Source organism: Cydia splendana, chromosome 9, assembly GCF_910591565.1.
Source record: "Cydia splendana chromosome 9, ilCydSple1.2, whole genome shotgun sequence".
In the NCBI taxonomy this organism is placed as follows: domain Eukaryota; kingdom Metazoa; phylum Arthropoda; class Insecta; order Lepidoptera; family Tortricidae; genus Cydia; species Cydia splendana.
Window position 1 is genome coordinate 2269902 of NC_085968.1, and position 25591 is coordinate 2295492.

General features: G+C 38.3%; 1 protein-coding gene and 1 long non-coding RNA gene across 2 annotated transcripts in view; both read left to right on the forward strand.

Moving 5' to 3' along the window:
- The window catches only part of LOC134793413 (uncharacterized), a 200927-nt gene that overhangs the window by 44061 nt on the left and 131275 nt on the right, over positions 1 to 25591 (forward strand). The gene's annotated exons all lie outside the window — the stretch shown is intronic.
- The window catches only part of LOC134793867 (uncharacterized), a 73221-nt gene that overhangs the window by 13387 nt on the left and 34243 nt on the right, over positions 1 to 25591 (forward strand). Inside the window, exons 7-9 of the mRNA XM_063765581.1 lie at positions 1759 to 1851; positions 3510 to 3569; positions 6496 to 6570. Coding sequence (XP_063621651.1) covers positions 1759 to 1851; positions 3510 to 3569; positions 6496 to 6570 — 228 coding nt within the window. The remainder of the gene's footprint in view (positions 1 to 1758; positions 1852 to 3509; positions 3570 to 6495; positions 6571 to 25591) is intronic.

A 25591-nucleotide genomic window follows, 5' to 3' on the forward strand; every position in this document is an offset into this window, starting at 1 on the left:
TATGTCTACTTTAGTTTGTACATACAACACTTTTCGATATTAATGACAGATTCCAAGAAATATGAAAAAGTTCACTTTTTCCCCCCTCCCCCCAACCGCACCCCCCGCCGACCGAAGTTGGAATGTGTATTATCAACGTATAAGTACGATAATTTACTCAAGTCTAATAAAAATACTCTTATGACGGCCTTTTTTAATATTTATTAAAATTGTACTAAAAATTCTTTAGTTACAACTGCAACTGCAACTAAACCATTTCATTTTAAATGACACACAATAATTACAGCCATTAACTCGGTTTATATCTCCACTTTAACACAAATCGACATGTGCAACAAGAAATGAATCTACCCGTCCATTTGGGTAGATACGGGTAAATACCGGGTAGATGGGTATTTACCGGGTATTTACCTGGGTGGGTAAATTGGGTAAATACCCGCGACCCATCTCTAATAAAATCTAAAGAAAGGATACTTTACCACGCGGAATTTCGTACATTGACTCGCCTGTTCCTATCTCTATTGCACGCGCATAATAATATTGCTGTACCGCTCGCTCAGCGTCATTGACCGCCTTCATCATGTAGTGTAGTCAACGAAGCAAGTTGTTGTATGGAGACCCATGCATTAATTTCTCAGTCGATGAAATTTTGCTTGGTTATTGTATAGTATGAGCCGAAACTAACATATAAATATCAAAAAAAAACCGGCCAAGTGCGAGTCTGACTCGCGTTTCTAGGGTTCCGTACATAATTCCGACTCACGCTTGACTGCACATTTCTAATAGGTTTTCCTGTCATTTATAGGTGAAGAACTATTTTGTGTATTTTTTTCAAAATTTTAGACCCAGTAGTTTCGGAGATACAGGGGGGAATGGTCATTTTTTGGCTATTTGTATTTTCTTAAATAACTTCGAACCTATGTTTTTTAAAATTATAAAAAAATATGTCCATCTTTGGGTTCCTAATTTACATATGTGTACCAAATTTCAACATAATTGGTCCCGTAGTTTCCGAGAAAATAGGCTGTGACAAACAGACAGACAGACGCACGAGTGATCCTATAAGGGTTCCGTTTTTTCCTTTTAAGGTACGGAACCCTAAAAACACTCCTAAGTTAGGTATTTATACGTAAAAATACAAATCTGTTTATATATTTAACCGAGTAATTCCGTCCAAAATTTTTTTACCAAATAAGTTATTGGTATTTCTGCTGGGATATTTTGTTTGATATTTTATATATTGTTGCAATACGTTACATGAATATGTCCGGTGAAGACGAAAGTTTGAACGGAGCATTTTTCCGTAAAAAGATATTAACGATTTAAGACTTTAGGTATTTACTTAAATACTATTATTATTATTCTTTGGAAATTTATACAATACTTTTTATTTATTGATACTTTATCATATTGTAAAGTTTTTTCTGGCAGAGGAATTACTGCGGGGTCCAAACTACCTTTATTTACTACACTAATTGGCGAGACGGCAATAACATTACGCGCGTGCGACAGAGATAGGAACAGACGGGTCAATGTACGAAATTCCTTATGCAAAGCGTCGTTTATTTATATAGACTATGTAGTGCATAATTATTTTCCTTCGTATTTTCACGGAAACGTGCGAACGTGTCTTCCTATTTCAGTCAGTCTCGGTACAAAAAGTACTGACGTTGACTGAAGTAGCATGACAAATACGAACGTTTCCGAGAAAATATGATGGAAAACAATTATGCACTACATCTGTACTTTATCTTTTAGGAACGCAAATTAACTCCAAGGCCACCGTGGCAACTGCCACATCGAAAGTGTCGAAAAGACGACATTTCAACACATTACGAGACGCAGCGGCAGGTTCGTAATAATGTTACTTAACCCAGGGGTTCCCAAATGGGCTCCTCTACACGATGGGCCATCATACTGGCCCACTAAGATGCGCCAACCTGTAGAGCAGTGGTGGGCAAAGTACGGCCCGCGGGCCATCTGCGACCCGCGAATGGATTTTATCCGGCCCGCCGCCGGTCCTATGAAATGATTATTATGTGGCAGTGGCCCACGATTATCAATTTATCACAAATCAAAATAAATTTTGGCTACAATTCTGGCCCTCCACTTAAATTTTCTAAACTTTCTGGCTTCCCATGAAGAAAGTTTGCCCACCACTGGTGTAGAGGGTAGGGATGTCGGATGGCTTATGGCGCGGCGGGATGGCGATGGGATGGCCACGGTGTCGGTTTTTCGTCCGCACATAAAAGGTAATGGGCCGGCGATGGCGCGTACGCATCTACACGTGGCCCATTCCATAGTGCGTGCTCTAAACCATCGCATGGCCATCTCGCTGGTGCAGCGCTGGACCATCGTGTAGAGGAGCCAAAAGAGGGGCGCCGTGAGGCAATCCTCCTCATCATGTTACCTATCTATTTCGAATAGCCTAGCTAGGTTTAAACTTGCAAGTGCGCCGCGGGCTGAAAAAGATTGGAAACCCCTGGCAACCCTTTTCCAGGTATATTAAGATTTATCGACCTATGTGGTAATACAATTTCAATCTAAACGCTCCTACTTAAGGTTCAAATTAAATAGGACTTTCGCAAAATGTGACTCATCCTCAAATGTATCACTAAAACTTAACTAATTGGGATATATTTGACCATCATTACGAGATACCTAGGTATAAAGTAGCCATATTGACATCTTTTCCGTAATTATGCTATTATTTGACATTGTATATTTATTTCCCAATAGTTATTTGACTTTGTGATGAATTTATTTTGCTATTGATATTTGATGATGATTTTAATCTGTATTGACATTTGTATAACATAAATAGTTGACGATGATGATATAAATTCGTATAGATTAGCTTGAAATCATTTATAATGTAATTTCATATTATGAAATAAATAAATCGAAATCTATATTTTGATACTTTGGGAAAGTTTTCTAGTCTTTAATAAATTTCGTATTACTTACCGTACAATATGGCCTTGTGAACTAGTAATTGCGTGTAATGACTAACATAGTAAGTACACAAGTATCATAAAAAACCATTAAACATGCTTTCAAGAAAGGTTAATATATGATTTTACAGTATATGTCACACAACGAAGGCCGCAAAAATATCTGACACGATCTGATTTGTAGAGCTATAAGAGCGTGCCACATATTTTTGCTGCCTTCGAAGAGTAACATATTATTGCAGGTGACTGTACATGTGGTGCTACTTTACCGCCCTAGTGCTGTAATCTGCACAATACGTGCCTATATAGAACATTTAAAGGGCCATATGTACTGTAAAACGTTGTACAATACGCGTGCGAAAGGGCAATTCGGTCGTGTTTCAATTTATCGCCACTCGTTGCAAATTCCCTACTTTTCGCACTTGTATCGTAATGTACTATTATTAACCTCGTCCGGCACATTGCCAGCCCAAGAACATGTTTGTGGGGGAGAATCTGATAGTTTCGAATGACGAATGGCAGTCAGAAGATTCATATGCATTATTTTTCTTTCAGCAACGTACGGATTATCAGTTGTGAAAAAGAAATGTCAGTCTGTTGACACAAGTGTCAGCGGTAAGTTGCCAGTTTTTGTGATTTAAGGTGACAGTCCATTTCCAACGACAGCAGCACTACCATTCATTTTACTATAGAAATTGACAATAACACCGACGCGTTCGTACTAGTAGTGCAGCTGCGGTCAGAAATGGAATGTTACCCTTATTGAAAAAGGAGAAAAGACTTATCGTATGACACTTATGTCATGGAAGAGTCAAGTTACCATTCACTTCCATACATTTTATCAAAACCGGGCAAGTGCGAGTCGGACTCGCGCACGAAGGGTTCCGTACCACAATGCAAAAAACGGCAAAAAAAAACGGTCACCCATCCAAGTACTGACCCCGCCCGACGTTGCTTAACTTCGGTCAAAAATCACGTTTGTTGTATGGGAGCCCCACTTAAATCTTTATTTTATTCTGTTTTTAGTATTTGTTGTTATAGCGGCAACAGAAATACATCATCTGTGAAAATTTCAACTGTCTAGCTATCACGGTTCGTGAGATACAGCCTGGTGACAGACGGACGGACGGAAGGACGGACAGCGGAGTCTTAGTAATAGGGTCCCGTTTTACCCTTTGGGTACGGAACCCTAAAAATTAGATTGTATAGCAACTATATACATAAACGCAATATTTCACCGACAAAATCGCAATTTTCTGGATATCCATTCTATACTAAAATGGGTTCTCAGTTGGTCGGTGACGTCAAGGGAATGCAATCTCGATCTCGCAATTTCGAGGTCTTGCGAGATCTCGCACGAATTTTCGAGATTCCATCTCGTTGACAGGAAATCTCGATTTTAGCAATGTGGGTCGAGATCTCGATTAATATTTTCGAGATCTCGAACGAGATTGAAAGATTGATCCGTGTGAATTACTTTGTTTTGAGTAATCTTTTTGACCTTAGATGCATGTTGTTCAGGCAGTGCTATTGTGTGCGGCCGGCTTTAGCTGACGATAACAGCACTGTGGCGGGCTATGTGCGGAAAAATCGGACGAACTTAACGTTCGCAGTCACCATTATTTATGATTTTTGCTCGCTTACCCTACATTTTTTTTGTAAGTTGCTGAATGCTTGTCAAAAATATCAACTGAGCATGTTACTGCCTCTGCTTACAATTTTGTATAAGTAATTAAAAATAATTATTACCACTTTTTCATAATTACATGCAAATTAGAGCTACATATATACTTTTTTTTAATAAAAGTTGTTTTTTATTAAATATTGATTATATTTGGTGTTTTTATCTTCAAAATAAAACATGACGTACTCTAAATAAGTACATAGTATATATGGAATTCTTAGAGATTTTTGCTCAAAATAACACTTTTTAATAACTTTGTCAAATCTCGATCTCGTCGAGATTAATCTCGATCTCGAAAGTGTGACGGTCGAGATCTCGGAACACCTTATCTCGATTCAGATTTTTCGTGCGAGATCTCGAATCGCCAATCTTGGTGCGAGATTGCATTCCCTAGTGACGTCACATTCACTTATCGTTTTGTTAGGATCGTTTCTCGAGTGAAGTACGACTGTCGGACTTTGACTATCATTTCTGACTTTTGTATTGCTTTAATGCAATGGGTCCCATTAAGACATTTGATCCTAAAAACAAAACTGATTGACTGATACCTACTAATAATAGTAATAATAACCCCGCGGGGGCAGCTTGTGGCGAGCTGACGGTTTGTGGCGACACCGCGGACCCCTATTCCAGAGGGCACTTTCATCTGGCCCTCGCCTCTGTGCTTGCCTTGACTGGCCGGCCAGAGTGGAGTCGCAAGAGCGGGACCTATGCTCCAGGTTGGAAGTGTAAAATGTCATAACGCCGGCGGCCTGCTGAACGGATTACCGGGATCTGGCTACCGCAGACTCACCTCTCGACAACCTCACAGCCACTCCAAAGTGTTGCCCTGTTGTCGCACTGTGCGTCCGGCCATTGCGGAGCCCACTCAATGAGTTGGCGAGTCACCACCTGTCTTATACAATTTTGAGACTGATTGTCACGGCAGGTGTCCGCTAGTCTCCTCCCATAGCCCGATATCCAGTCCATCCAACATTCAAATCAATAGCCCATGACCTTGGTTTCCATCGCAGCACAAAAGTGCTGCACTTCAATAGTCTTTGCACCTGGCGGGGACCATCTCCGGATGTATCATATTGTGCTCTCGGGGATAATATCCGCCACGTGTATCCCTTGCTTTTAGATTAAACTGTCTTAAAGGGCCTCTGCGCTGTTGGCTTCGGCCCCATGCACGCCTCCCAAAAGTCCGGGACCCCATGGTCCCGAGATGTGGAAAGGACAATAATAAAAATTTGCCATCAAGCCTATTCACGTGGTCATTTTTGACATCTAAAGTTATTCTAAAATTAAATAAATGTCATATACTAAGAAAAAGTGACCAAGGCCTCCAGTGCCCCAGGCTGGAATCGAACCAGCGTCCTCTGCTATCGCGGCAGGTGCCTGAACCACTCGGCCACCGGGCCACAGCGACATTAGTCAAATTTTCCAAGTATATGCACTTCCTACTGAAGGCTTGTGGCGCCCCCTGGCCATCTCTAAGGTAGAACAGTATGGTTCGAACCTTCTATCTGGATCATTCTCATGATGATACCGAGCTAGCGAGAGAGATGGCGCTGCCAATCAATACTATGAAGTATTTGAACAAATTAAATTATTTTTCAGATAATATTTTAATTTGTTTTTATCAAGTAGAAACACTACTATATAAATTATAAAATTAAATAAATGTCATATACTAAGAAAAAGTGACCAAGGCCTCCAGTGCCCCAGGCTGGAATCGAACCAGCGTCCTCTGCTATCGCGGCAGGTGCCTGAAACAAATTAAAATATTATCTGAAAAATAATTTAATTTGTTCAAATACTTCATAGTAAAGTTATTCTAGTTCGTTGATTGTGAATTATAATTTCATTTTTCAGATATGAAGCAACTAGGTGGCCCAACGCTATATCACACTGAGACACAAGTTACAGGAAGTCCGTTTTCGAATAAAGGTAAAGATAATATCGTCGGGTGACAAGCAAAAGTCACTAACTAACATCATTGAAATTATTGGACAATAAACCGTGTTACAAGTGTAATAAAGTGCATTGTTACTTTAATTTTTTGATAATAATACTTAGTGAGTTTTGCTTGTCACCCGACGATATACAGTCGCCATCAGATATATAGGAGCGGCCAAGTTACTCACAATCAGGGATGTTGCGGATGCAGATTTTTTGACTTCCGCGTATGCGGATGCGGATATTTTAAGCCTCACATCCGCGAATGCGGATGCGGATACGGATGTCAAGATTCGGTACTTAAAAAACGTCAAATATTACATTTTTAGTAATTTATATTTAAAAAAAACGAAACGTTTAGTATTTAAGCAAGAATATAGGTGCGTTTTATTTAATATACAGTAATTTGGCCGACTTTTCGGGATCTAGACGATTTCGTTATATGTATATAATGACGAAATTACCTAGCACTTACGGCGCCGCTAAGACGTTCCTGTTACCGACTTGGTCGACATCCGCATCCGCATGAGCTCCGCATCGATTTTATGCGGATGCGGATGTTGACAATAATGCGGACGTTCCGCGGATGCAGATGCGAATATTCGCAACATCCCTGCTCACAATATCTGAACAAGCACTCTAACGCCTTGACAATAGAGGCGGCTCACATATTCGTGAGCACCTTGCCCGCTCCGATATATCTGGTGGCGACTGGTTTACTCGGGTAATTCCGAAATTCGGATAATTGCGAAATTCAGATGAAAATCACCCAAAATTCCATCATAATAAAAGTCTCTTTTCGGAATTATCCGACAGTTTTCACCTTACCATAAATATTAGTACAGATGTGCGATGTGCGGAAAGTTTCTAAAATTTTATCGGAAATTTCAGGAAAATTTCACGGGATACAAAGGAAACTTTCATTTTGGAAAATTTCGTACCCCGTAAAAAAATATAAAAAGTGTCCGAAATTTTTCCATGTGGAAACTTGGAAATTTTGGAAACTTTTTGACGGCAGCGGCGCATCAGTAGGTGTAGGCAAAGAAAATAGATAGTATAGAGGGGTCCTGTCATAGTAAATTTTGTAGTCACAGTAAATTTACTGCCATCTATCGCCATACTGCCATGTATACAGGGTGGAACGTCACGAAAGACCTTCCCGGAAATATAGCGTCGTTTAAGTGATATAGAATAGATTAGTAAGGGCCAGAATCACGAATTAAATAAAAATTAAAAATAACAAATTCACTACTTTTTAACTGTGGTGATAACCCTATACCATAGTGTGGTTAGATTGAGAAAGCATGTTTAAAGGAATCGCTGTCGGGAAAACTCGGCGATTATCAACGTTTATTTCCGAGCGTTGACGTAATCACACTAATGCATGAATGATGCATAAATATGTCAAATACTTAAATTCATGAAATAAGTGCGAAAATATTGATATCAATTAAGATCTTTATTAGTTTTCACCATATCTAACAGTATGTTCACATTCACATACGGCGTTCAAATGTTCCTCCACCTCTTACAATGCATGATGCAGCCCGTGGCCGAGTCTAAACAAGGGGAGCCATACGCTTAGAATCGCTTACATAAATCCTGCGACGATTCTTACCGAGTAGCCAGGAGACCTATGAAAACCTACCTAAGGCGTAAAACTTAACATACCTGTCGTCTAACGATTGTTTACAAGTAATTTCATTGACCCTGTCACCTGTTAGGGTTAGAACAAAGTAGTTTTTTGCATGGATGTTTAAAAGGCCATAATTTAGAAACGGTTGCCCATATTAACATAGTTTTTATGGAGAAAATATAGAGCTAAGGCTAAACTATCCCCCATTTCCGGAAAGGTCCGTCGTCAAATTCCTGTATACATGGATAAATGATTTTATTATTTTTTTATCATTTTGACCCATGTTCATTCACTGATATCAGTGATATCTATGTGTTAAAATTGTTGAATATGAAACGGTGTCGTCGCGCCATCTAGCCGAGCATAGGCTAAAGGTGTGTGCGCCATCTATCCGAGAATGACTTTTTCTTGATTTCCGAGGCACGTTTTTTCTTTAGACTTTATTCATCTTATACGAAGTTACATATGTCTTTGGTTTAGGTATGAAACAGATATATGTATATGATAAGCACAAACATCTTTAACCCTTCGTATGTCTAAACATTGATCAGTGATCAATTGATCATGCAGTACGCACGGATTTAATTCCATAGTTTAATACAAAAGGTTTAACCCTTTTCCAGGCCGCACCAATCTACAATATATACCCAAAAAATCCATATAATATATATCCCAATTAATCCAGCTTTGATGATTCATTTGAAGCAAAGACATATGTAACTTCGTATGAGATGAATAAAGTCTAAGGAAAAAACGTGCCTATATACATTTTTTGATAATTGTATACGTTTTCATTTTGAGTTTTAGTCGTGTGTCGATAGATGGCAGTAAATTTACTGTGACTACAAAATTTACAAAATTTAAATTTGTGACAGGACCCCTCTATACTATCTATTCTCTTTGATTTGAAGGCAAGTCACAGTTCCCGAAACTCCAATCTAATTTGAACCTTAAATCGGAAGGCTAAAGTTGAAGTTCTATTGGTGCGTATGTGTGGTCGATAAATCCTACTATGCCTGGAAAGTGGTTAAATTCGTTCGCACTGATCAGTGCTTTACATACGAAGGGTTAATAAATAAAACAATAATATACACAAAAATAATGGCAAAAAGACATAATTTATTCATAATGGGCTACAAGCCTCAATTAGTTACTAGTGGCCACTAGTGTGAGCTGTAGATTTCGCTAGATAAGGCTTAAAAAATTCAAAGTACATAAAATAATGTCTCTATTTATAATATACTAATTATTAATGCTATACAATAGATACAATGTTATACAAAGAGAATTGATTGTAATAGAGAGGTGAAATCTAAGAAAAAAACGTGCCCCTTAGTATGACATCCAAAACAGATGGCGTTGTACTGCGCCATATCAAAGAGAATTTGAAATAGAGGAATATTGTCTAAGTAAATTATGTAGTCGAGAGTAGGCGAAAAGTATGGCGCTATCGCTCGAAAAGATGGCACGATACGTTTTGCCTATCGTCGAATAGATGGCGATACCTACTTTTTTTTGACAATCAGAGTTACCGCAAAATGTATGGGGCTGTGCAGGGCCATCTCGTTTAACTATTAAATTCGAAGCACGATATTGTCTTAGATTTTACGCATCTTACTCAAACTATGTAATTAAAACCAAAATATTACTTTGCTAATCCGCGAAAAGATAACGTGCTAGTCAATCAGTGCTAACCCGTTATACTTACTTGCGTATTTTTACATGCAATTAATATTCCCACCCTCCCACCGCAAAAATAAATACGCAAATAAATATAAACAAACCACCACCAAAAGAATAAACCTCGACACGTGTTTCGCCTCTCTACGAGGCATCCTCAGGAGTTGTTGACGGTCTGACGCCCGGCAACGGAATGACCTGTCTAGAATGGTCGGCCATATTTATACCTTGACCACTCCCCCTACCGTGCAAGTGTGAGTGAGATGGAAAAATTCGTAATAACGGCGATGACGCAACATTCAATTGTTCGTTAAGAATCATGCCCCTATTGTTGTACCTAATTATTTCCAGTTGTTCCAGAACACCCAAACGCAATCCCTTTTCGCAAACATATAAAATATCAAAAGAATGATTCTCAGATAAAGTGTGACCTGTATCTAATAAGTGCTTTGCAAAATTGGACTTCTCTGGATGGTTACGTCTATATGACGCAACATGCTCTTTATACCTAGTGGTGAAACTACGGCCCGTTTGCCCCACATACACTTTATTGCAATCGTCACAGGTAAGCTTATAAACTCCAGACTTTTTCCCATTCTCGATCTTATCTTTGCCATTGCAAAGCTTTGAGTGCAAAGTATTATTTGTCTTAAAGGCCACAGGAATGTCGTTAGACTTCAAAATTTTGTAAATTGCATCAGACAACTTGCCAACATAAGTTATGCTCGCTTTATATTTTTTAATCGGTTCAGAGGATCGTGCCGCATACAACATAGTGTTGACCATACTATTCCGCTTTTTCCTGATGATACCATCCACAACAGACTTATCGTAACCATTCGAAACTGCTAAGTGATAAATATTATTTAATTCAATCTGATAGTGTTCATCAGAAAGAGGCACAGTCAACATTCTATGCACATAACAATGAAAAGCAGCCAACTTATGCTGCCACGGATGCGTGGAAGAAGCCGGGATAACTGTATCGGTATGTGTAGGCTTACGGTAAATTTTGAACTGATGCCTGTTGTGTTGTTGATTTTGAAGTCTAACGACATTCCTGTGGCCTTTAAGACAAATAATACTTTGCACTCAAAGCTTTGCAATGGCAAAGATAAGATCGAGAATGGGAAAAAGTCTGGAGTTTATAAGCTTACCTGTGACGATTGCAATAAAGTGTATGTGGGGCAAACGGGCCGTAGTTTCACCACTAGGTATAAAGAGCATGTTGCGTCATATAGACATAACCATCCAGAGAAGTCCAATTTTGCAAAGCACTTATTAGATACAGGTCACACTTTATCTGAGAATCATTCTTTTGATATTTTACATGTTTGCGAAAAGGGATTGCGTTTGGGTGTTCTGGAACAACTGGAAATAATTAGGTACAACAATAGGGGCATGATTCTTAACGAACAATTGAATGTTGCGTCATCGCCGTTATTACGAATTTTTCCATCTCACTCACACTTGCACGGTAGGGGGAGTGGTCAAGGTATAAATATGGCCGACCATTCTAGACAGGTCATTCCGTTGCCGGGCGTCAGACCGTCAACAACTCCTGAGGATGCCTCGTAGAGAGGCGAAACACGTGTCGAGGTTTATTCTTTTGGTGGTGGTTTGTTATATTTATTTGCGTATTTATTTTTGCGGTGGGAGGGTGGGAATATTAATTGCATGTAAAAATACGCAAGTAAAGTATAACGGGTTAGCACTGATTGACTAGCACGTTATCTTTTCGCGGATTAGCAAAGTAATATTTTGGTTTTAATTAGTATGGATTTCCGCAAAGTAACGCCTGATTCTATTCACTATTTTCAAACTATGTATCTTTTTTTGGTATAAATGATACAGATGACAGAAAACCCTGCTCTTCCACAGTTAAATGTGCTTATGCATGTTAATTCTCGATTCATTTCAGGTCTAATAAATAGAAGAGGAGTATCTTTTAACGGTGGATCAGCTGAGGTTACAGGTCAGTGGCGTTTTTGACGTCATCAGTTCTGTCATATTCTCAACAACATAAGACTTTCCGGTCGGTGCTACATCTATTTTTGACAGTACTACTACTGCTACTTAGCAGTGCTGATAATTCCGCTACTCGATGCTAGATGTCGACTATGAAAATATTAGTCTTTTTGGTACCAAACCTGATGTATGGAGTGAGCACTCTTGTCTTACTATATTTCTCTATGGTTCTGTCGAATTTTCATCAAAAATTATGAGCGTTTTAACCGCTCTAAATTATTCAACATTTAAAATATTTTTTAATAATATTATTGGAAGGTTTATAAAAGATTTATTATTTTTTCCGGCGTTCAAACGATATAATTTTTTTTTTTTTGAAAAGTCATGCATGAGGCTGATTCCGCCTCCACCATGTCGCTCCAGTGATACCTGGGGCGTCCGACGGCCCAGGGAGCCTACTGCTAACCACGTTCGACGTGTTGCCTCCCTGTCACACTTACGTTCGAATTTACAAGTGCGACAGAGAACGTAGTTCGCGGTAGGCCCTCACCCTCAGGCCCAGTCACAGACAAGACATTCTCCAGACTGAGCATAGTAGCTCTACCCCCTCTGCCACGCATACGGTAGTTTTACTCCATTTTCGAGTTGAAAGTGTCTTTGTGTGACGTCCGTGTCTTTGAACGGACCAATTACTTACGGCACGGGATCGGGACGCTGGTCTAGAAGATTCCTAGTCTATGGGCCCAGTTGAACAACATACCAATCTCTTACGCTCCGTAGCGATCGAAACGCAACTGTCACACACTAATATGGAGGAGTGATAGAGAGACACAAAGCGATTCACTGGCGAAGCACAAGCGATTGTCACCTTGGCTAGGCCGGCAGGTACACACGTGCCAGGTGCTGACACGTGATCGATTATTAATTATTATAATAACACAACGAAGTACAAACAGCAACACTACTAACTGTACATCGGTGGACCTTATTACTAAAGGCACACCTCGGACACTGGCGATCAAATGTATGAAACAAACTCGTTCCTACGCACACAGTCTAAGCTCGTGTAGGTGAACGCGCACCTTGCTTGTGTGAGTGAGATAAGACGTGCTAGGGTTCCCGCCATTTTGTTGTCAAGTTCGATGACCTCAATGACTCAAAACTCATTGCGCGTATTAGGAAGAAATAAGAATCGTATTATGCTGTAAGGTGGGTATCTAAGCTCGATTTATACAATAGTTTCCTATTTTGAATCGGTTTAAACGAAGTAACAAAATTTTTGAAAGGAAGTTCAGGCCACACAATTATTACGTAATAAGTTAAAAACATGATTCTTTGTTCATATAGATATTGTGTTGTTTTCAGAGTGATCTGGCTCCAATTTCACCACGGCTACAATTGTCAGTGACATATGTCGAGCGACAATTGTCAAGCGACAGGTGACATATTACAATTTTATAAAATATTTTCTATAGAAATACTTACAAACATGACAGGCATTTTGCTACAATTGTATGTATTACAATTATATTGTGAAACAAGAATAATTTTTTCTAGTCGACATATTTGATATTTGTAGAATTGTCGGTGAATCTTGACAGGAAATGAGTTATATGTCGGAATTTCGTGACAATTGTCGTGTTTCTTGTGACAATTGTCATAAACTTAGCAAGAGAAATATCTGTTTTTTTCCGATATAATAAAGTTTTTTTAAATAATACAATGATGGTGACAAACAGGAATACGGCCCGCCCGATGGTAAGCGGTAACCGTAGCCCATGGATGCCTGTGACGTCAGCAACAGTGATGTTTTACAATTGTCGCACCTGTCACCGTGGTGAAATTGGGGCCTGATAGGTTTTGTAAAAATTTGTTTAATATTTGAATATTTTACGTGGCATCCGCTCTGCGCACCGCGTCGTCGCGTCCTTGCCAGCCGGTAACTGTGAGGTAACCGAGAGCGGGTGGGCGGCACTTTCAACGGGAGGCAGGGAGTGTCCATACTGTACGTTAGTACTATTTATTATACTGTGCTAAAGGTATATAAAGTCCAGTACAGTTTACAGTGGGCGATGGTACGTATGTTACATTAAATCAATTAGTAACGGAATACCGAGTAGATAAAAATTACAACAACTACAATACCATTAGGAAGTTAATGTGTATAACTGTATATATAAGTTCTGCGATTCGACTGTATTCCGTACTGTGCTGACAGAGTTCACAAGATGAAGTATTTCGTTATATGTAAGTATACAACGTTTTGTTTTGGATTTTATATGAATATATGTAAAATGTTGTCTCTTCCTAGCAAACACGAACGTGAAAACGACGGATAAATAATTATCAACATCTTGTTAGTTTGAACCAGGGCTCGGAACCGGTATTGAAATAATTAATATCGTTCCAAAACCGTTATATTAAATATTAACCAGTTAATTGCTGGAACGTGAACTAAAAGAATTCGTTCTCTCTTCTAACCGGTAAGAAGAGGGAACTGATTTAAACGGTTCGCGGGGAACGATATAATACCGGTTACTCTTTACTCGGCTTTCGGAGATTCTCGGTTAATTAGTTGCTACATGAGAAAGAGACACCAATAACTTACTCGTTCTATCTTGCTTTGATATTTTCATTTTAACCGGTTAATTTCATTCCACAAAAACGAAAGGCGAACTAATTGGTATATTGAATAATTTTACTGTTTAGACTCACTTGTTTTTAGTTACTCGCGCGACATGTTTCGGAGAGCCTACGTCTCCTTTCTCAAGCACTAACAGTGCGAGCAGCATTCACGACGGCCGTGTATCGCGTACTGCAGCTCGCCGATACACGGCTCTCCGAGACATGTCGCGCGAGTGACTAAAAACAAGTGAGTCTAAACCGTAAAATTATTCAATGTTAGTATGTCTCACAACAGTTTAAATTCGATAATTGGTATATAGTGGTATCTCAATAGAACAGCTCTTTTCGTTTCCGGGTGAATGAACGAAAACGGTTTGAAAAATAAAACGGTTTCCGAGCCCCACTGAACTTTAACAGACGTTTATGAATAACGTTATTAGTATTTAATGCCTTGACAAATGACAACCCATGGACCACAAGTTCAACGTCTACCAAGGAAACGTATAAAAAGTATTTCCACTTAGAATTAACGTTTCAGTTGTGTAAACGTTATAGATATATTATAGTGCATAATCATTTTCCATCGTTTTTTGACGGAAACGTACGAACGTGTCTTGTTATTTCAGTCAGTCTCGGAATAAAAAGTACTGAGGTTGATTGAAGTAGCATGACAAATACGAACGTTTCCGAGAAAATACGATGGAAAACAATTATGCACTACATCTGTACCTGTATCTCTGACATCGTCAGGTGACAAGCAAAACTCACTAATTACCACCGCAAGGTAATAGCCACTGTGAACCATATTACTACTCCAATAAGGTTGATTTTTGATTAATTATTTTTAGTAATTAGAGAGTTTTGCTTGTCACCTGACGACATAAACAGTTCTTCTTCTTCTTCCTCGGTCCCTCATGTTGTTACATAAAGGTGTTACAATAATTTCCAGTACAGTGACATGGACCCTGTAAGGGCACAGCAATTCTTATTCTAAAATAACAACTAATACTCGTATAATAACTAATTCTAGGCATGTCAAACAAATTAAATTAAAATATGTAATAACAATCAATGTTCATAACTTAAAATAACTAAAAAAGGTCAAGAACTATAATACAATCAAAAATATTTACACACAATTAAAATTTAAAATAACATTATAATTACAAATTATTTATTAGCTATTTACATGACTGTATAATTTTAAATAAAGCTAAAAAAATGCCGATACCTAGTTATAACTAAATACTAACATTACAATTCTGGCAAGAACTCCTGAGTAGAGTAGAAACATTTATCCAGCAAGAATGTCTTTAAATTATTTTTGAATATGTTAAAGTCAGATTCATGTTTAATAATGTCTGGTAAATGATTATACAATTTTACACACATTGCAAAAGGACCAGAGTGAACCATTTGTAATTTTGATGCAGGTCTTTCGAGTTTATTTCGCAGTCGTAGGTTTTGTGCGCGTGTATATTGTGGGAATAGGGTGATGTTCTTTTTCACAAAGATGCATGCTTCCATGATATAGATCGATGGCAATGTTAGTATCTTTTTTTCGATAAAATGTTGTTTACAGCTTTCCATCGATCTTAAAGGCATATTAACTATTATTCTAGTGCAGCGTTTTTGTAGTCTAAATAGTTGTATTAGATCCACGCTATTTCCCCACATCACTATGCCATATTTTAACCAAGCGTACGCATAGGCATAGTACGCACAAGTAGCCGTTTTAATGTCAGTAGATATTTTAAGTTTGTCAAGTGCATATGTGAATCGGCTTAGCTTTGACATCAATTTACTTATGTGTTCTTTCCAGTTCATTGTAGAATCCATGGTAATACCAAGCAACGGGAAGGTATCTACGCACTCTAATGGGGTGCCTTCAATAGAGTATTCTATATTTAAGGCCCGTCGTTGATAAGGCCTAAATTCGATAAGCTTGGTTTTTGAGAAATTTACCAGTAGGTTATGATCAGCTAACCATGTTGTGACGTCGGTTAAAACTGAATCCAGTAAGTTACGTAGGCTGGCTTCGTTTTTGCATGGTAGGACAAGAGATATGTCATCTGCAAACAGGGTAGTGGGGACGTCTATTATTGCTGGTAAGTCATTTATATATATTAGAAAGAGAACACATCCAAGAACGCTTCCCTGCGGGATGGATTGAGTTACTTTCGCTTCACGTGATTGCACTCTATTTATCCAACCCGTTGTATAATCATAGTGCTCTATTTCAACTAGTTGTACACGGTTTGTAAGGTATGATGAAAACCAGTTGTGGGCAATTCCTCTGACGCCGATACCGAATAGTTTTTTGAGCAAGATATCGTGCTTGACCCTGTCATAGGCCTTGCTCATATCCAAAAGTACACCGACAGCATGCTGTTTAGAGTCTATAATGTTGAGCACATCATGAATATAGTTAAAAACAGCTAATGTGGTTGATCGGTTTTTCGATGGCGAAGCGCAAGCGATTGTCACCTTGGCTAGGCCGGCAGGTACACACGTGCCAGGTGCTGACACGTGATCGATTATTAATTATTATAAAAATACAACGAAGTACAAACAGCAACACTACTAACTGTACATCGGTGGACCTCATTACTAAAGGCACACCTCGGACACTGGCGATCAAATGTATGAAACAAACTCGTTCCTACGCACACAGTCTAAGCTCGTGTAGGTGAACGCGTACCTTGCTTGTGTGAGTGAGATAAGACGTGCTAGGGTTCCCGCCATTTTGTTGTCAAGTTCGATGACCTCAATGACTCAAAACTCATTGCGCGTATTAGGAAGAAATAAGAATCGTATTATGCTGTAAGGTGGGTATCTAAGCTCGATTTATACAATAGTTTCCTATTTTGAATCAGTTTAAACGAAGTAACAAAATTTTGTAAGGAAATACAGGCCACAAAAATATTACGTAATAAGTTAAAAACATGATTTTTTGTTCATATAGATATTGTGTTGTTTTCAGTGTGATCTGGCCCCAATTTCACATCGGTGACAGGTGCGACGAATTGTAAAATCACTGTTGCTGACGTCACAGGCATCCATGGGCTACGGTTACCGCTTACCATCGGGCGGGCCGTATTCCTGTTTGCCACCATCATTGTATTATTAAAAAAAACTTTATTATATCGGATAAAAACAGATATTTCTCTTGCGAGGTTTCTGACAATTGTCAAAGATTTAGAAGAATTGTAGGTAATTCTTGACAGGTAATGAGTTATATGTCGGAATTTCGTGACAATTGTAGTGTTTCTTGTGACAATTGTCAGAAACCTCGCAGGAGAAATATCTGTTTTTATCCGATATAATAAAGTTTTTTTTAATAATACAATGATGGTGGCAAACAGGAATACGGCCCGCCCGATGGTAAGCGGTAACCGTAGCCCATGGATGCCTGTGACGTCAGCAACAGTGATTTTACAATTCGCCGCACCTGTCACGTTGGTGAAACAGGGGCCTGATAGGTGTTGTAAATATTTGTTTAATATTTGAATATTTTACGTGGCATCCGCTCTGCGCACCGCGTCGTCGCGTCCTTGCCAGCCGGTAACTGTGAGGTAACCGAGAGCGGGTGGGCGGCACTTTCAACGGGAGGCAGGGAGTGTCCATACTGTACGTTAGTACTATTTATTATACTGTGCTAAAGGCATATAAAGTCCAGTACAGTTTACAGTGGGCGATGGTACGTATGTTACATTAAATCAATTAGTAACGGAATACCGAGTAGATAAAAATTACAACAACTACAATACCATTAGGAAGTTAATGTGTATAACTGTATATATAAGTTCTGCGATTCGACTGTATTCCGTACTGTGCTGACAGAGTTCACAAGATGAAGTATTTCGTTATATGTAAGTATACAACGTTTTGTTTTGGATTGTATATGAATATATGTAAAATGTTGTCTCTTCCTAGCAAACACGAACGTGAAAACGACGGATAAATAATTATCAACATCTTGTTAGATTGAACCAGGGCTCGGAACCGGTATTGAAATAATTAATATCGTTCCAAAACCGTTATATTAAATATTAACCAGTTAATTGCTGGAACGTGAACTAAAAGAATTCGTTCTCTCTTCTAACCGGTAAGAAGAGGGAACTGATTTTAACGGTTCGCGGGGAACGATATAATACCGGTTACTCTTTACTGGGCTTTCGGAGATTCTCGGTTAATTAGTTGCTACATGAGAAAGAGACACCAATAACTTACTCGTTCTATCTTGCTTTGATATTTTCATTTTAACCGGTTAATTTCATTCCACAAAAACGAAAGGCGAACTAATTGGTATATTGAATAATTTTACGGTTTAGACTCACTTGTTTTTAGTCACTCGCGCGACATGTTTCGGAGAGCCTACGTCTCCTTTCTCAAGCACTAACAGTGCGAGCAGCATTCACGACGGCCGTGTATCGCGTACTGCAGCTCGCCGATACACGGCTCTCCGAGACATGTCGCGCGAGTGACTAAAAACAAGTGAGTCTAAACCGTAAAATTATTCAATGTTAGTATGTCTCACAACAGTTTAAATTCGATAATTGGTATATACTGGTATCTCAATAGAACAGCTCTTTTCGTTTCCGGGTGAATGAACGAAAACGGTTTGAAAAATAAAACGGTTTCCGAGCCCCACTGAACTTTAACAGACGTTTATGAATAACGTTATTAGTATTTAATGCCTTGACAAATGACAACCCATGGACCACAAGTTCAACGTCTACCAAGGAAACGTATAAAAAGTATTTCCACTTAGAATTAACGTTTCAGTTGTGTAAACGTTATAGATATATTATAGTGCATAATCATTTTCCATCGTTTTTTGACGGAAACGTACGAACGTGTCTTGTTATTTCAGTCAGTCTCGGAATAAAAAGTACTGAGGTTGATTGAAGTAGCATGACAAATACGAACGTTTCCGAGAAAATACGATGGAAAACAATTATGCACTACATCTGTACCTGTATCTCTGACATCGTCAGGTGACAAGCAAAACTCACTAATTACCACCGCAAGGTAATAGCCACTGTGAACCATATTACTACTCCAATAAGGTTGATTTTTGATTAATTATTTTTAGTAATTAGAGAGTTTTGCTTGTCACCTGACGACATAAACAGTTCTTCTTCTTCTTCCTCGGTCCCTCATGTTGTTACATAAAGGTGTTACAATAATTTCCAGTACAGTGACATGGACCCTGTAAGGGCACAGCAATTCTTATTCTAAAATAACAACTAATACTCGTATAATAACTAATTCTAGGCATGTCAAACAAATTAAATTAAAATATGTAATAACAATCAATGTTCATAACTTAAAATAACTAAAAAAGGTCAAGAACTATAATACAATCAAAAATATTTACACACAATTAAAATTTAAAATAACATTATAATTACAAATTATTTATTAGCTATTTACATGACTGTATAATTTTAAATAAAGCTAAAAGAATGCTGATACCTAGTTATAACTAAATACTAACATTACAATTCTGGCAAGAACTCCTGAGTAGAGTAGAAACATTTATCCAGCAAGAATGTCTTTAAATTATTTTTGAATATGTTAAAGTCAGATTCATGTTTAATAATGTCTGGTAAATGATTATACAATTTTACACACATTGCAAAAGGACCAGAGTGAACCATTTGTAATTTTGATGCAGGTCTTTCGAGTTTATTTCGCAGTCGTAGGTTTTGTGCGCGTGTATATTGTGGGAATAGGGTGATGTTCTTTTTCACAAAGATGCATGCTTCCATGATATAGATCGATGGCAATGTTAGTATCTTTTTTTCGATAAAATGTTGTTTACAGCTTTCCATCGATCTTAAAGGCATATTAACTATTATTCTAGTGCAGCGTTTTTGTAGTCTAAATAGTTGTATTAGATCTACGCTATTTCCCCACATCACTATGCCATATTTTAACCAAGCGTACGCATAGGCATAGTACGCACAAGTAGCCGTTTTAATGTCAGTAGATATTTTAAGTTTGTCAAGTGCATATGTGAATCGGCTTAGCTTTGACATCAATTTACTTATGTGTTCTTTCCAGTTCATTGTAGAATCCATGGTAATACCAAGCAACGGGAAGGTATCTACGCACTCTAATGGGGTGCCTTCAATAGAGTATTCTATATTTAAGGCCCGTCGTTGATAAGGCCTAAATTCGATAAGCTTGGTTTTTGAGAAATTTACCAGTAGGTTATGATCAGCTAACCAGGTTGTGACGTCGGTTAAAACTGAATCCAGTAAGTTACGTAGGCTGGCTTCGTTTTTGCATGGTAGGACAAGAGATATGTCATCTGCAAACAGGGTAGTGGGGACGTCTATTATTGCTGGTAAGTCATTTATATATATTAGAAAGAGAACACATCCAAGAACGCTTCCCTGCGGGATGGATTGAGTTACTTTCGCTTCACGTGATTGCACTCTATTTATCCAACCCGTTGTATAATCATAGTGCTCTATTTCAACTAGTTGTACACGGTTTGTAAGGTATGATGAAAACCAGTTGTGGGCAATTCCTCTGACGCCGATACCGAATAGTTTTTTGAGCAAGATATCGTGCTTGACCCTGTCATAGGCCTTGCTCATATCCAAAAGTACACCGACAGCATGCTGTTTAGAGTCTATAATGTTGAGCACATCATGAATATAGTTAAAAACAGCTAATGTGGTTGATCGGTTTTTCGATGGCGAAGCGCAAGCGATTGTCACCTTGGCTAGGCCGGCAGGTACACACGTGCCAGGTGCTGACACGTGATCGATTATTAATTATTATAAAAATACAACGAAGTACAAACAGCAACACTACTAACTGTACATCGGTGGACCTCATTACTAAAGGCACACCTCGGACACTGGCGATCAAATGTATGAAACAAACTCGTTCCTACGCACACAGTCTAAGCTCGTGTAGGTGAACGCGTACCTTGCTTGTGTGAGTGAGATAAGACGTGCTAGGGTTCCCGCCATTTTGTTGTCAAGTTCGATGACCTCAATGACTCAAAACTCATTGCGCGTATTAGGAAGAAATAAGAATCGTATTATGCTGTAAGGTGGGTATCTAAGTTCGATTTATACAATAGTTTCCTATTTTGAATCAGTTTAAACGAAGTAACAAAATTTTGTAAGGAAATTCAGGCCACAAAAATATTACGTAATAAGTTAAAAACATGATTTTTTGTTCATATAGATATTGTGTTGTTTTCAGTGTGATCTGATAGGTGTTGTAAATATTTGTTTAATATTTGAATATTTTACGTGGCATCCGCTCTGCGCACCGCGTCGTCGCGTCCTTGCCAGCCGGTAACTGTGAGGTAACCGAGAGCGGGTGGGCGGCACTTTCAACGGGAGGCAGGGAGTGTCCATACTGTACGTTAGTACTATTTATTATACTGTGCTAAAGGCATATAAAGTCCAGTACAGTTTACAGTGGGCGATGGTACGTATGTTACATTAAATCAATTAGTAACGGAATACCGAGTAGATAAAAATTACAACAACTACAATAGCATTAGGAAGTTAATGTGTATAACTGTATATATAAGTTCTGCGATTCGACTGTATTCCGTACTGTGCTGACAGAGTTCACAAGATGAAGTATTTCGTTATATGTAAGTATACAACGTTTTGTTTTGGATTGTATATGAATATATGTAAAATGTTGTCTCTTCCTAGCAAACACGAACGTGAAAACGACGGATAAATAATTATCAACATCTTGTTAGATTGAACCAGGGCTCGGAACCGGTATTGAAATAATTAATATCGTTCCAAAACCGTTATATTAAATATTAACCAGTTAATTGCTGGAACGTGAACTAAAAGAATTCGTTCTCTCTTCTAACCGGTAAGAAGAGGGAACTGATTTTAACGGTTCGCGGGGAACGATATAATACCGGTTACTCTTTACTGGGCTTTCGGAGATTCTCGGTTAATTAGTTGCTACATGAGAAAGAGACACCAATAACTTACTCGTTCTATCTTGCTTTGATATTTTCATTTTAACCGGTTAATTTCATTCCACAAAAACGAAAGGCGAACTAATTGGTATATTGAATAATTTTACGGTTTAGACTCACTTGTTTTTAGTCACTCGCGCGACATGTTTCGGAGAGCCTACGTCTCCTTTCTCAAGCACTAACAGTGCGAGCAGCGTTCACGACGGCCGTGTATCGCGTACTGCAGCTCGCCGATACACGGCTCTCCGAGACATGTCGCGCGAGTGACTAAAAACAAGTGAGTCTAAACCGTAAAATTATTCAATGTTAGTATGTCTCACAACAGTTTAAATTCGATAATTGGTATATACTGGTATCTCAATAGAACAGCTCTTTTCGTTTCCGGGTGAATGAACGAAAACGGTTTGAAAAATAAAACGGTTTCCGAGCCCCACTGAACTTTAACAGACGTTTATGAATAACGTTATTAGTATTTAATGCCTTGACAAATGACAACCCATGGACCACAAGTTCAACGTCTACCAAGGAAACGTATAAAAAGTATTCCCACTTAGAATTAACGTTTCAGTTGTGTAAACGTTATAGATATATTATAGTGCATAATCATTTTCTATCGTTTTTTGACGGACACGTACGAACGTGTCTTGTTATTTCAGTCAGTCTCGGAATAAAAAGTACTGAGGTTGATTGAAGTAGCATGACAAATACGAACGTTTCCGAGAAAATACGATGGAAAACAATTATGCACTACATCTTTACCTGTATCTCTGACATCGTCAGGTGACAAGCAAAACTCACTAATTACCACCGCAAGGTAATAGCCACTGTGAACCATATTACTACTCCAATAAGGTTGATTTTTGATTAATTATTTTTAGTAATTAGAGAGTTTTGCTTGTCACCTGACGACATAAACAGTTCTTCTTCTTCTTCCTCGGTCCCTCATGTTGTTACATAAAGGTGTTACAATAATTTCCAGTACAGTGACATGGACCCTGTAAGGGCACAGCAATTCTTATTCTAAAATAACAACTAATACTCGTATAATAACTAATTCTAGGCATGTCAAACAAATTAAATTAAAATATGTAATAACAATCAATGTTCATAACTTAAAATAACTAAAAAAGGTCAAGAACTATAATACAATCAAAAATATTTACACACAATTAAAATTTAAAATAACATTATAATTACAAATTATTTATTAGCTATTTACATGACTGTATAATTTTAAATAAAGCTAAAAGAATGCTGATACCTAGTTATAACTAAATACTAACATTACAATTCTGGCAAGAACTCCTGAGTAGAGTAGAAACATTTATCCAGCAAGAATGTCTTTAAATTATTTTTGAATATGTTAAAGTCAGATTCATGTTTAATAATGTCTGGTAAATGATTATACAATTTTACACACATTGCAAAAGGACCAGAGTGAACCATTTGTAATTTTGATGCAGGTCTTTCGAGTTTATTTCGCAGTCGTAGGTTTTGTGCGCGTGTATATTGTGGGAATAGGGTGATGTTCTTTTTCACAAAGATGCATGCTTCCATGATATAGATCGATGGCAATGTTAGTATCTTTTTTTCGATAAAATGTTGTTTACAGCTTTCCATCGATCTTAAAGGCATATTAACTATTATTCTAGTGCAGCGTTTTTGTAGTCTAAATAGTTGTATTAGATCTACGCTATTTCCCCACATCACTATGCCATATTTTAACCAAGCGTACGCATAGGCATAGTACGCACAAGTAGCCGTTTTAATGTCAGTAGATATTTTAAGTTTGTCAAGTGCATATGTGAATCGGCTTAGCTTTGACATCAATTTACTTATGTGTTCTTTCCAGTTCATTGTAGAATCCATGGTAATACCAAGCAACGGGAAGGTATCTACGCACTCTAATGGGGTGCCTTCAATAGAGTATTCTATATTTAAGGCCCGTCGTTGATAAGGCCTAAATTCGATAAGCTTGGTTTTTGAGAAATTTACCAGTAGGTTATGATCAGCTAACCAGGTTGTGACGTCGGTTAAAACTGAATCCAGTAAGTTACGTAGGCTGGCTTCGTTTTTGCATGGTAGGACAAGAGATATGTCATCTGCAAACAGGGTAGTGGGGACGTCTATTATTGCTGGTAAGTCATTTATATATATTAGAAAGAGAACACATCCAAGAACGCTTCCCTGCGGGATGGATTGAGTTACTTTCGCTTCACGTGATTGCACTCTATTTATCCAACCCGTTGTATAATCATAGTGCTCTATTTCAACTAGTTGTACACGGTTTGTAAGGTATGATGAAAACCAGTTGTGGGCAATTCCTCTGACGCCGATACCGAATAGTTTTTTGAGCAAGATATCGTGCTTGACCCTGTCATAGGCCTTGCTCATATCCAAAAGTACACCGACAGCATGCTGTTTAGAGTCTATAATGTTGAGCACATCATGAATATAGTTAAAAACAGCTAATGTGGTTGATCGGTTTTTCGATGGCGAAGCGCAAGCGATTGTCACCTTGGCTAGGCCGGCAGGTACACACGTGCCAGGTGCTGACACGTGATCGATTATTAATTATTATAAAAATACAACGAAGTACAAACAGCAACACTACTAACTGTACATCGGTGGACCTCATTACTAAAGGCACACCTCGGACACTGGCGATCAAATGTATGAAACAAACTCGTTCCTACGCACACAGTCTAAGCTCGTGTAGGTGAACGCGTACCTTGCTTGTGTGAGTGAGATAAGACGTGCTAGGGTTCCCGCCATTTTGTTGTCAAGTTCGATGACCTCAATGACTCAAAACTCATTGCGCGTATTAGGAAGAAATAAGAATCGTATTATGCTGTAAGGTGGGTATCTAAGTTCGATTTATACAATAGTTTCCTATTTTGAATCAGTTTAAACGAAGTAACAAAATTTTGTAAGGAAATTCAGGCCACAAAAATATTACGTAATAAGTTAAAAACATGATTTTTTGTTCATATAGATATTGTGTTGTTTTCAGTGTGATCTGATAGGTGTTGTAAATATTTGTTTAATATTTGAATATTTTACGTGGCATCCGCTCTGCGCACCGCGTCGTCGCGTCCTTGCCAGCCGGTAACTGTGAG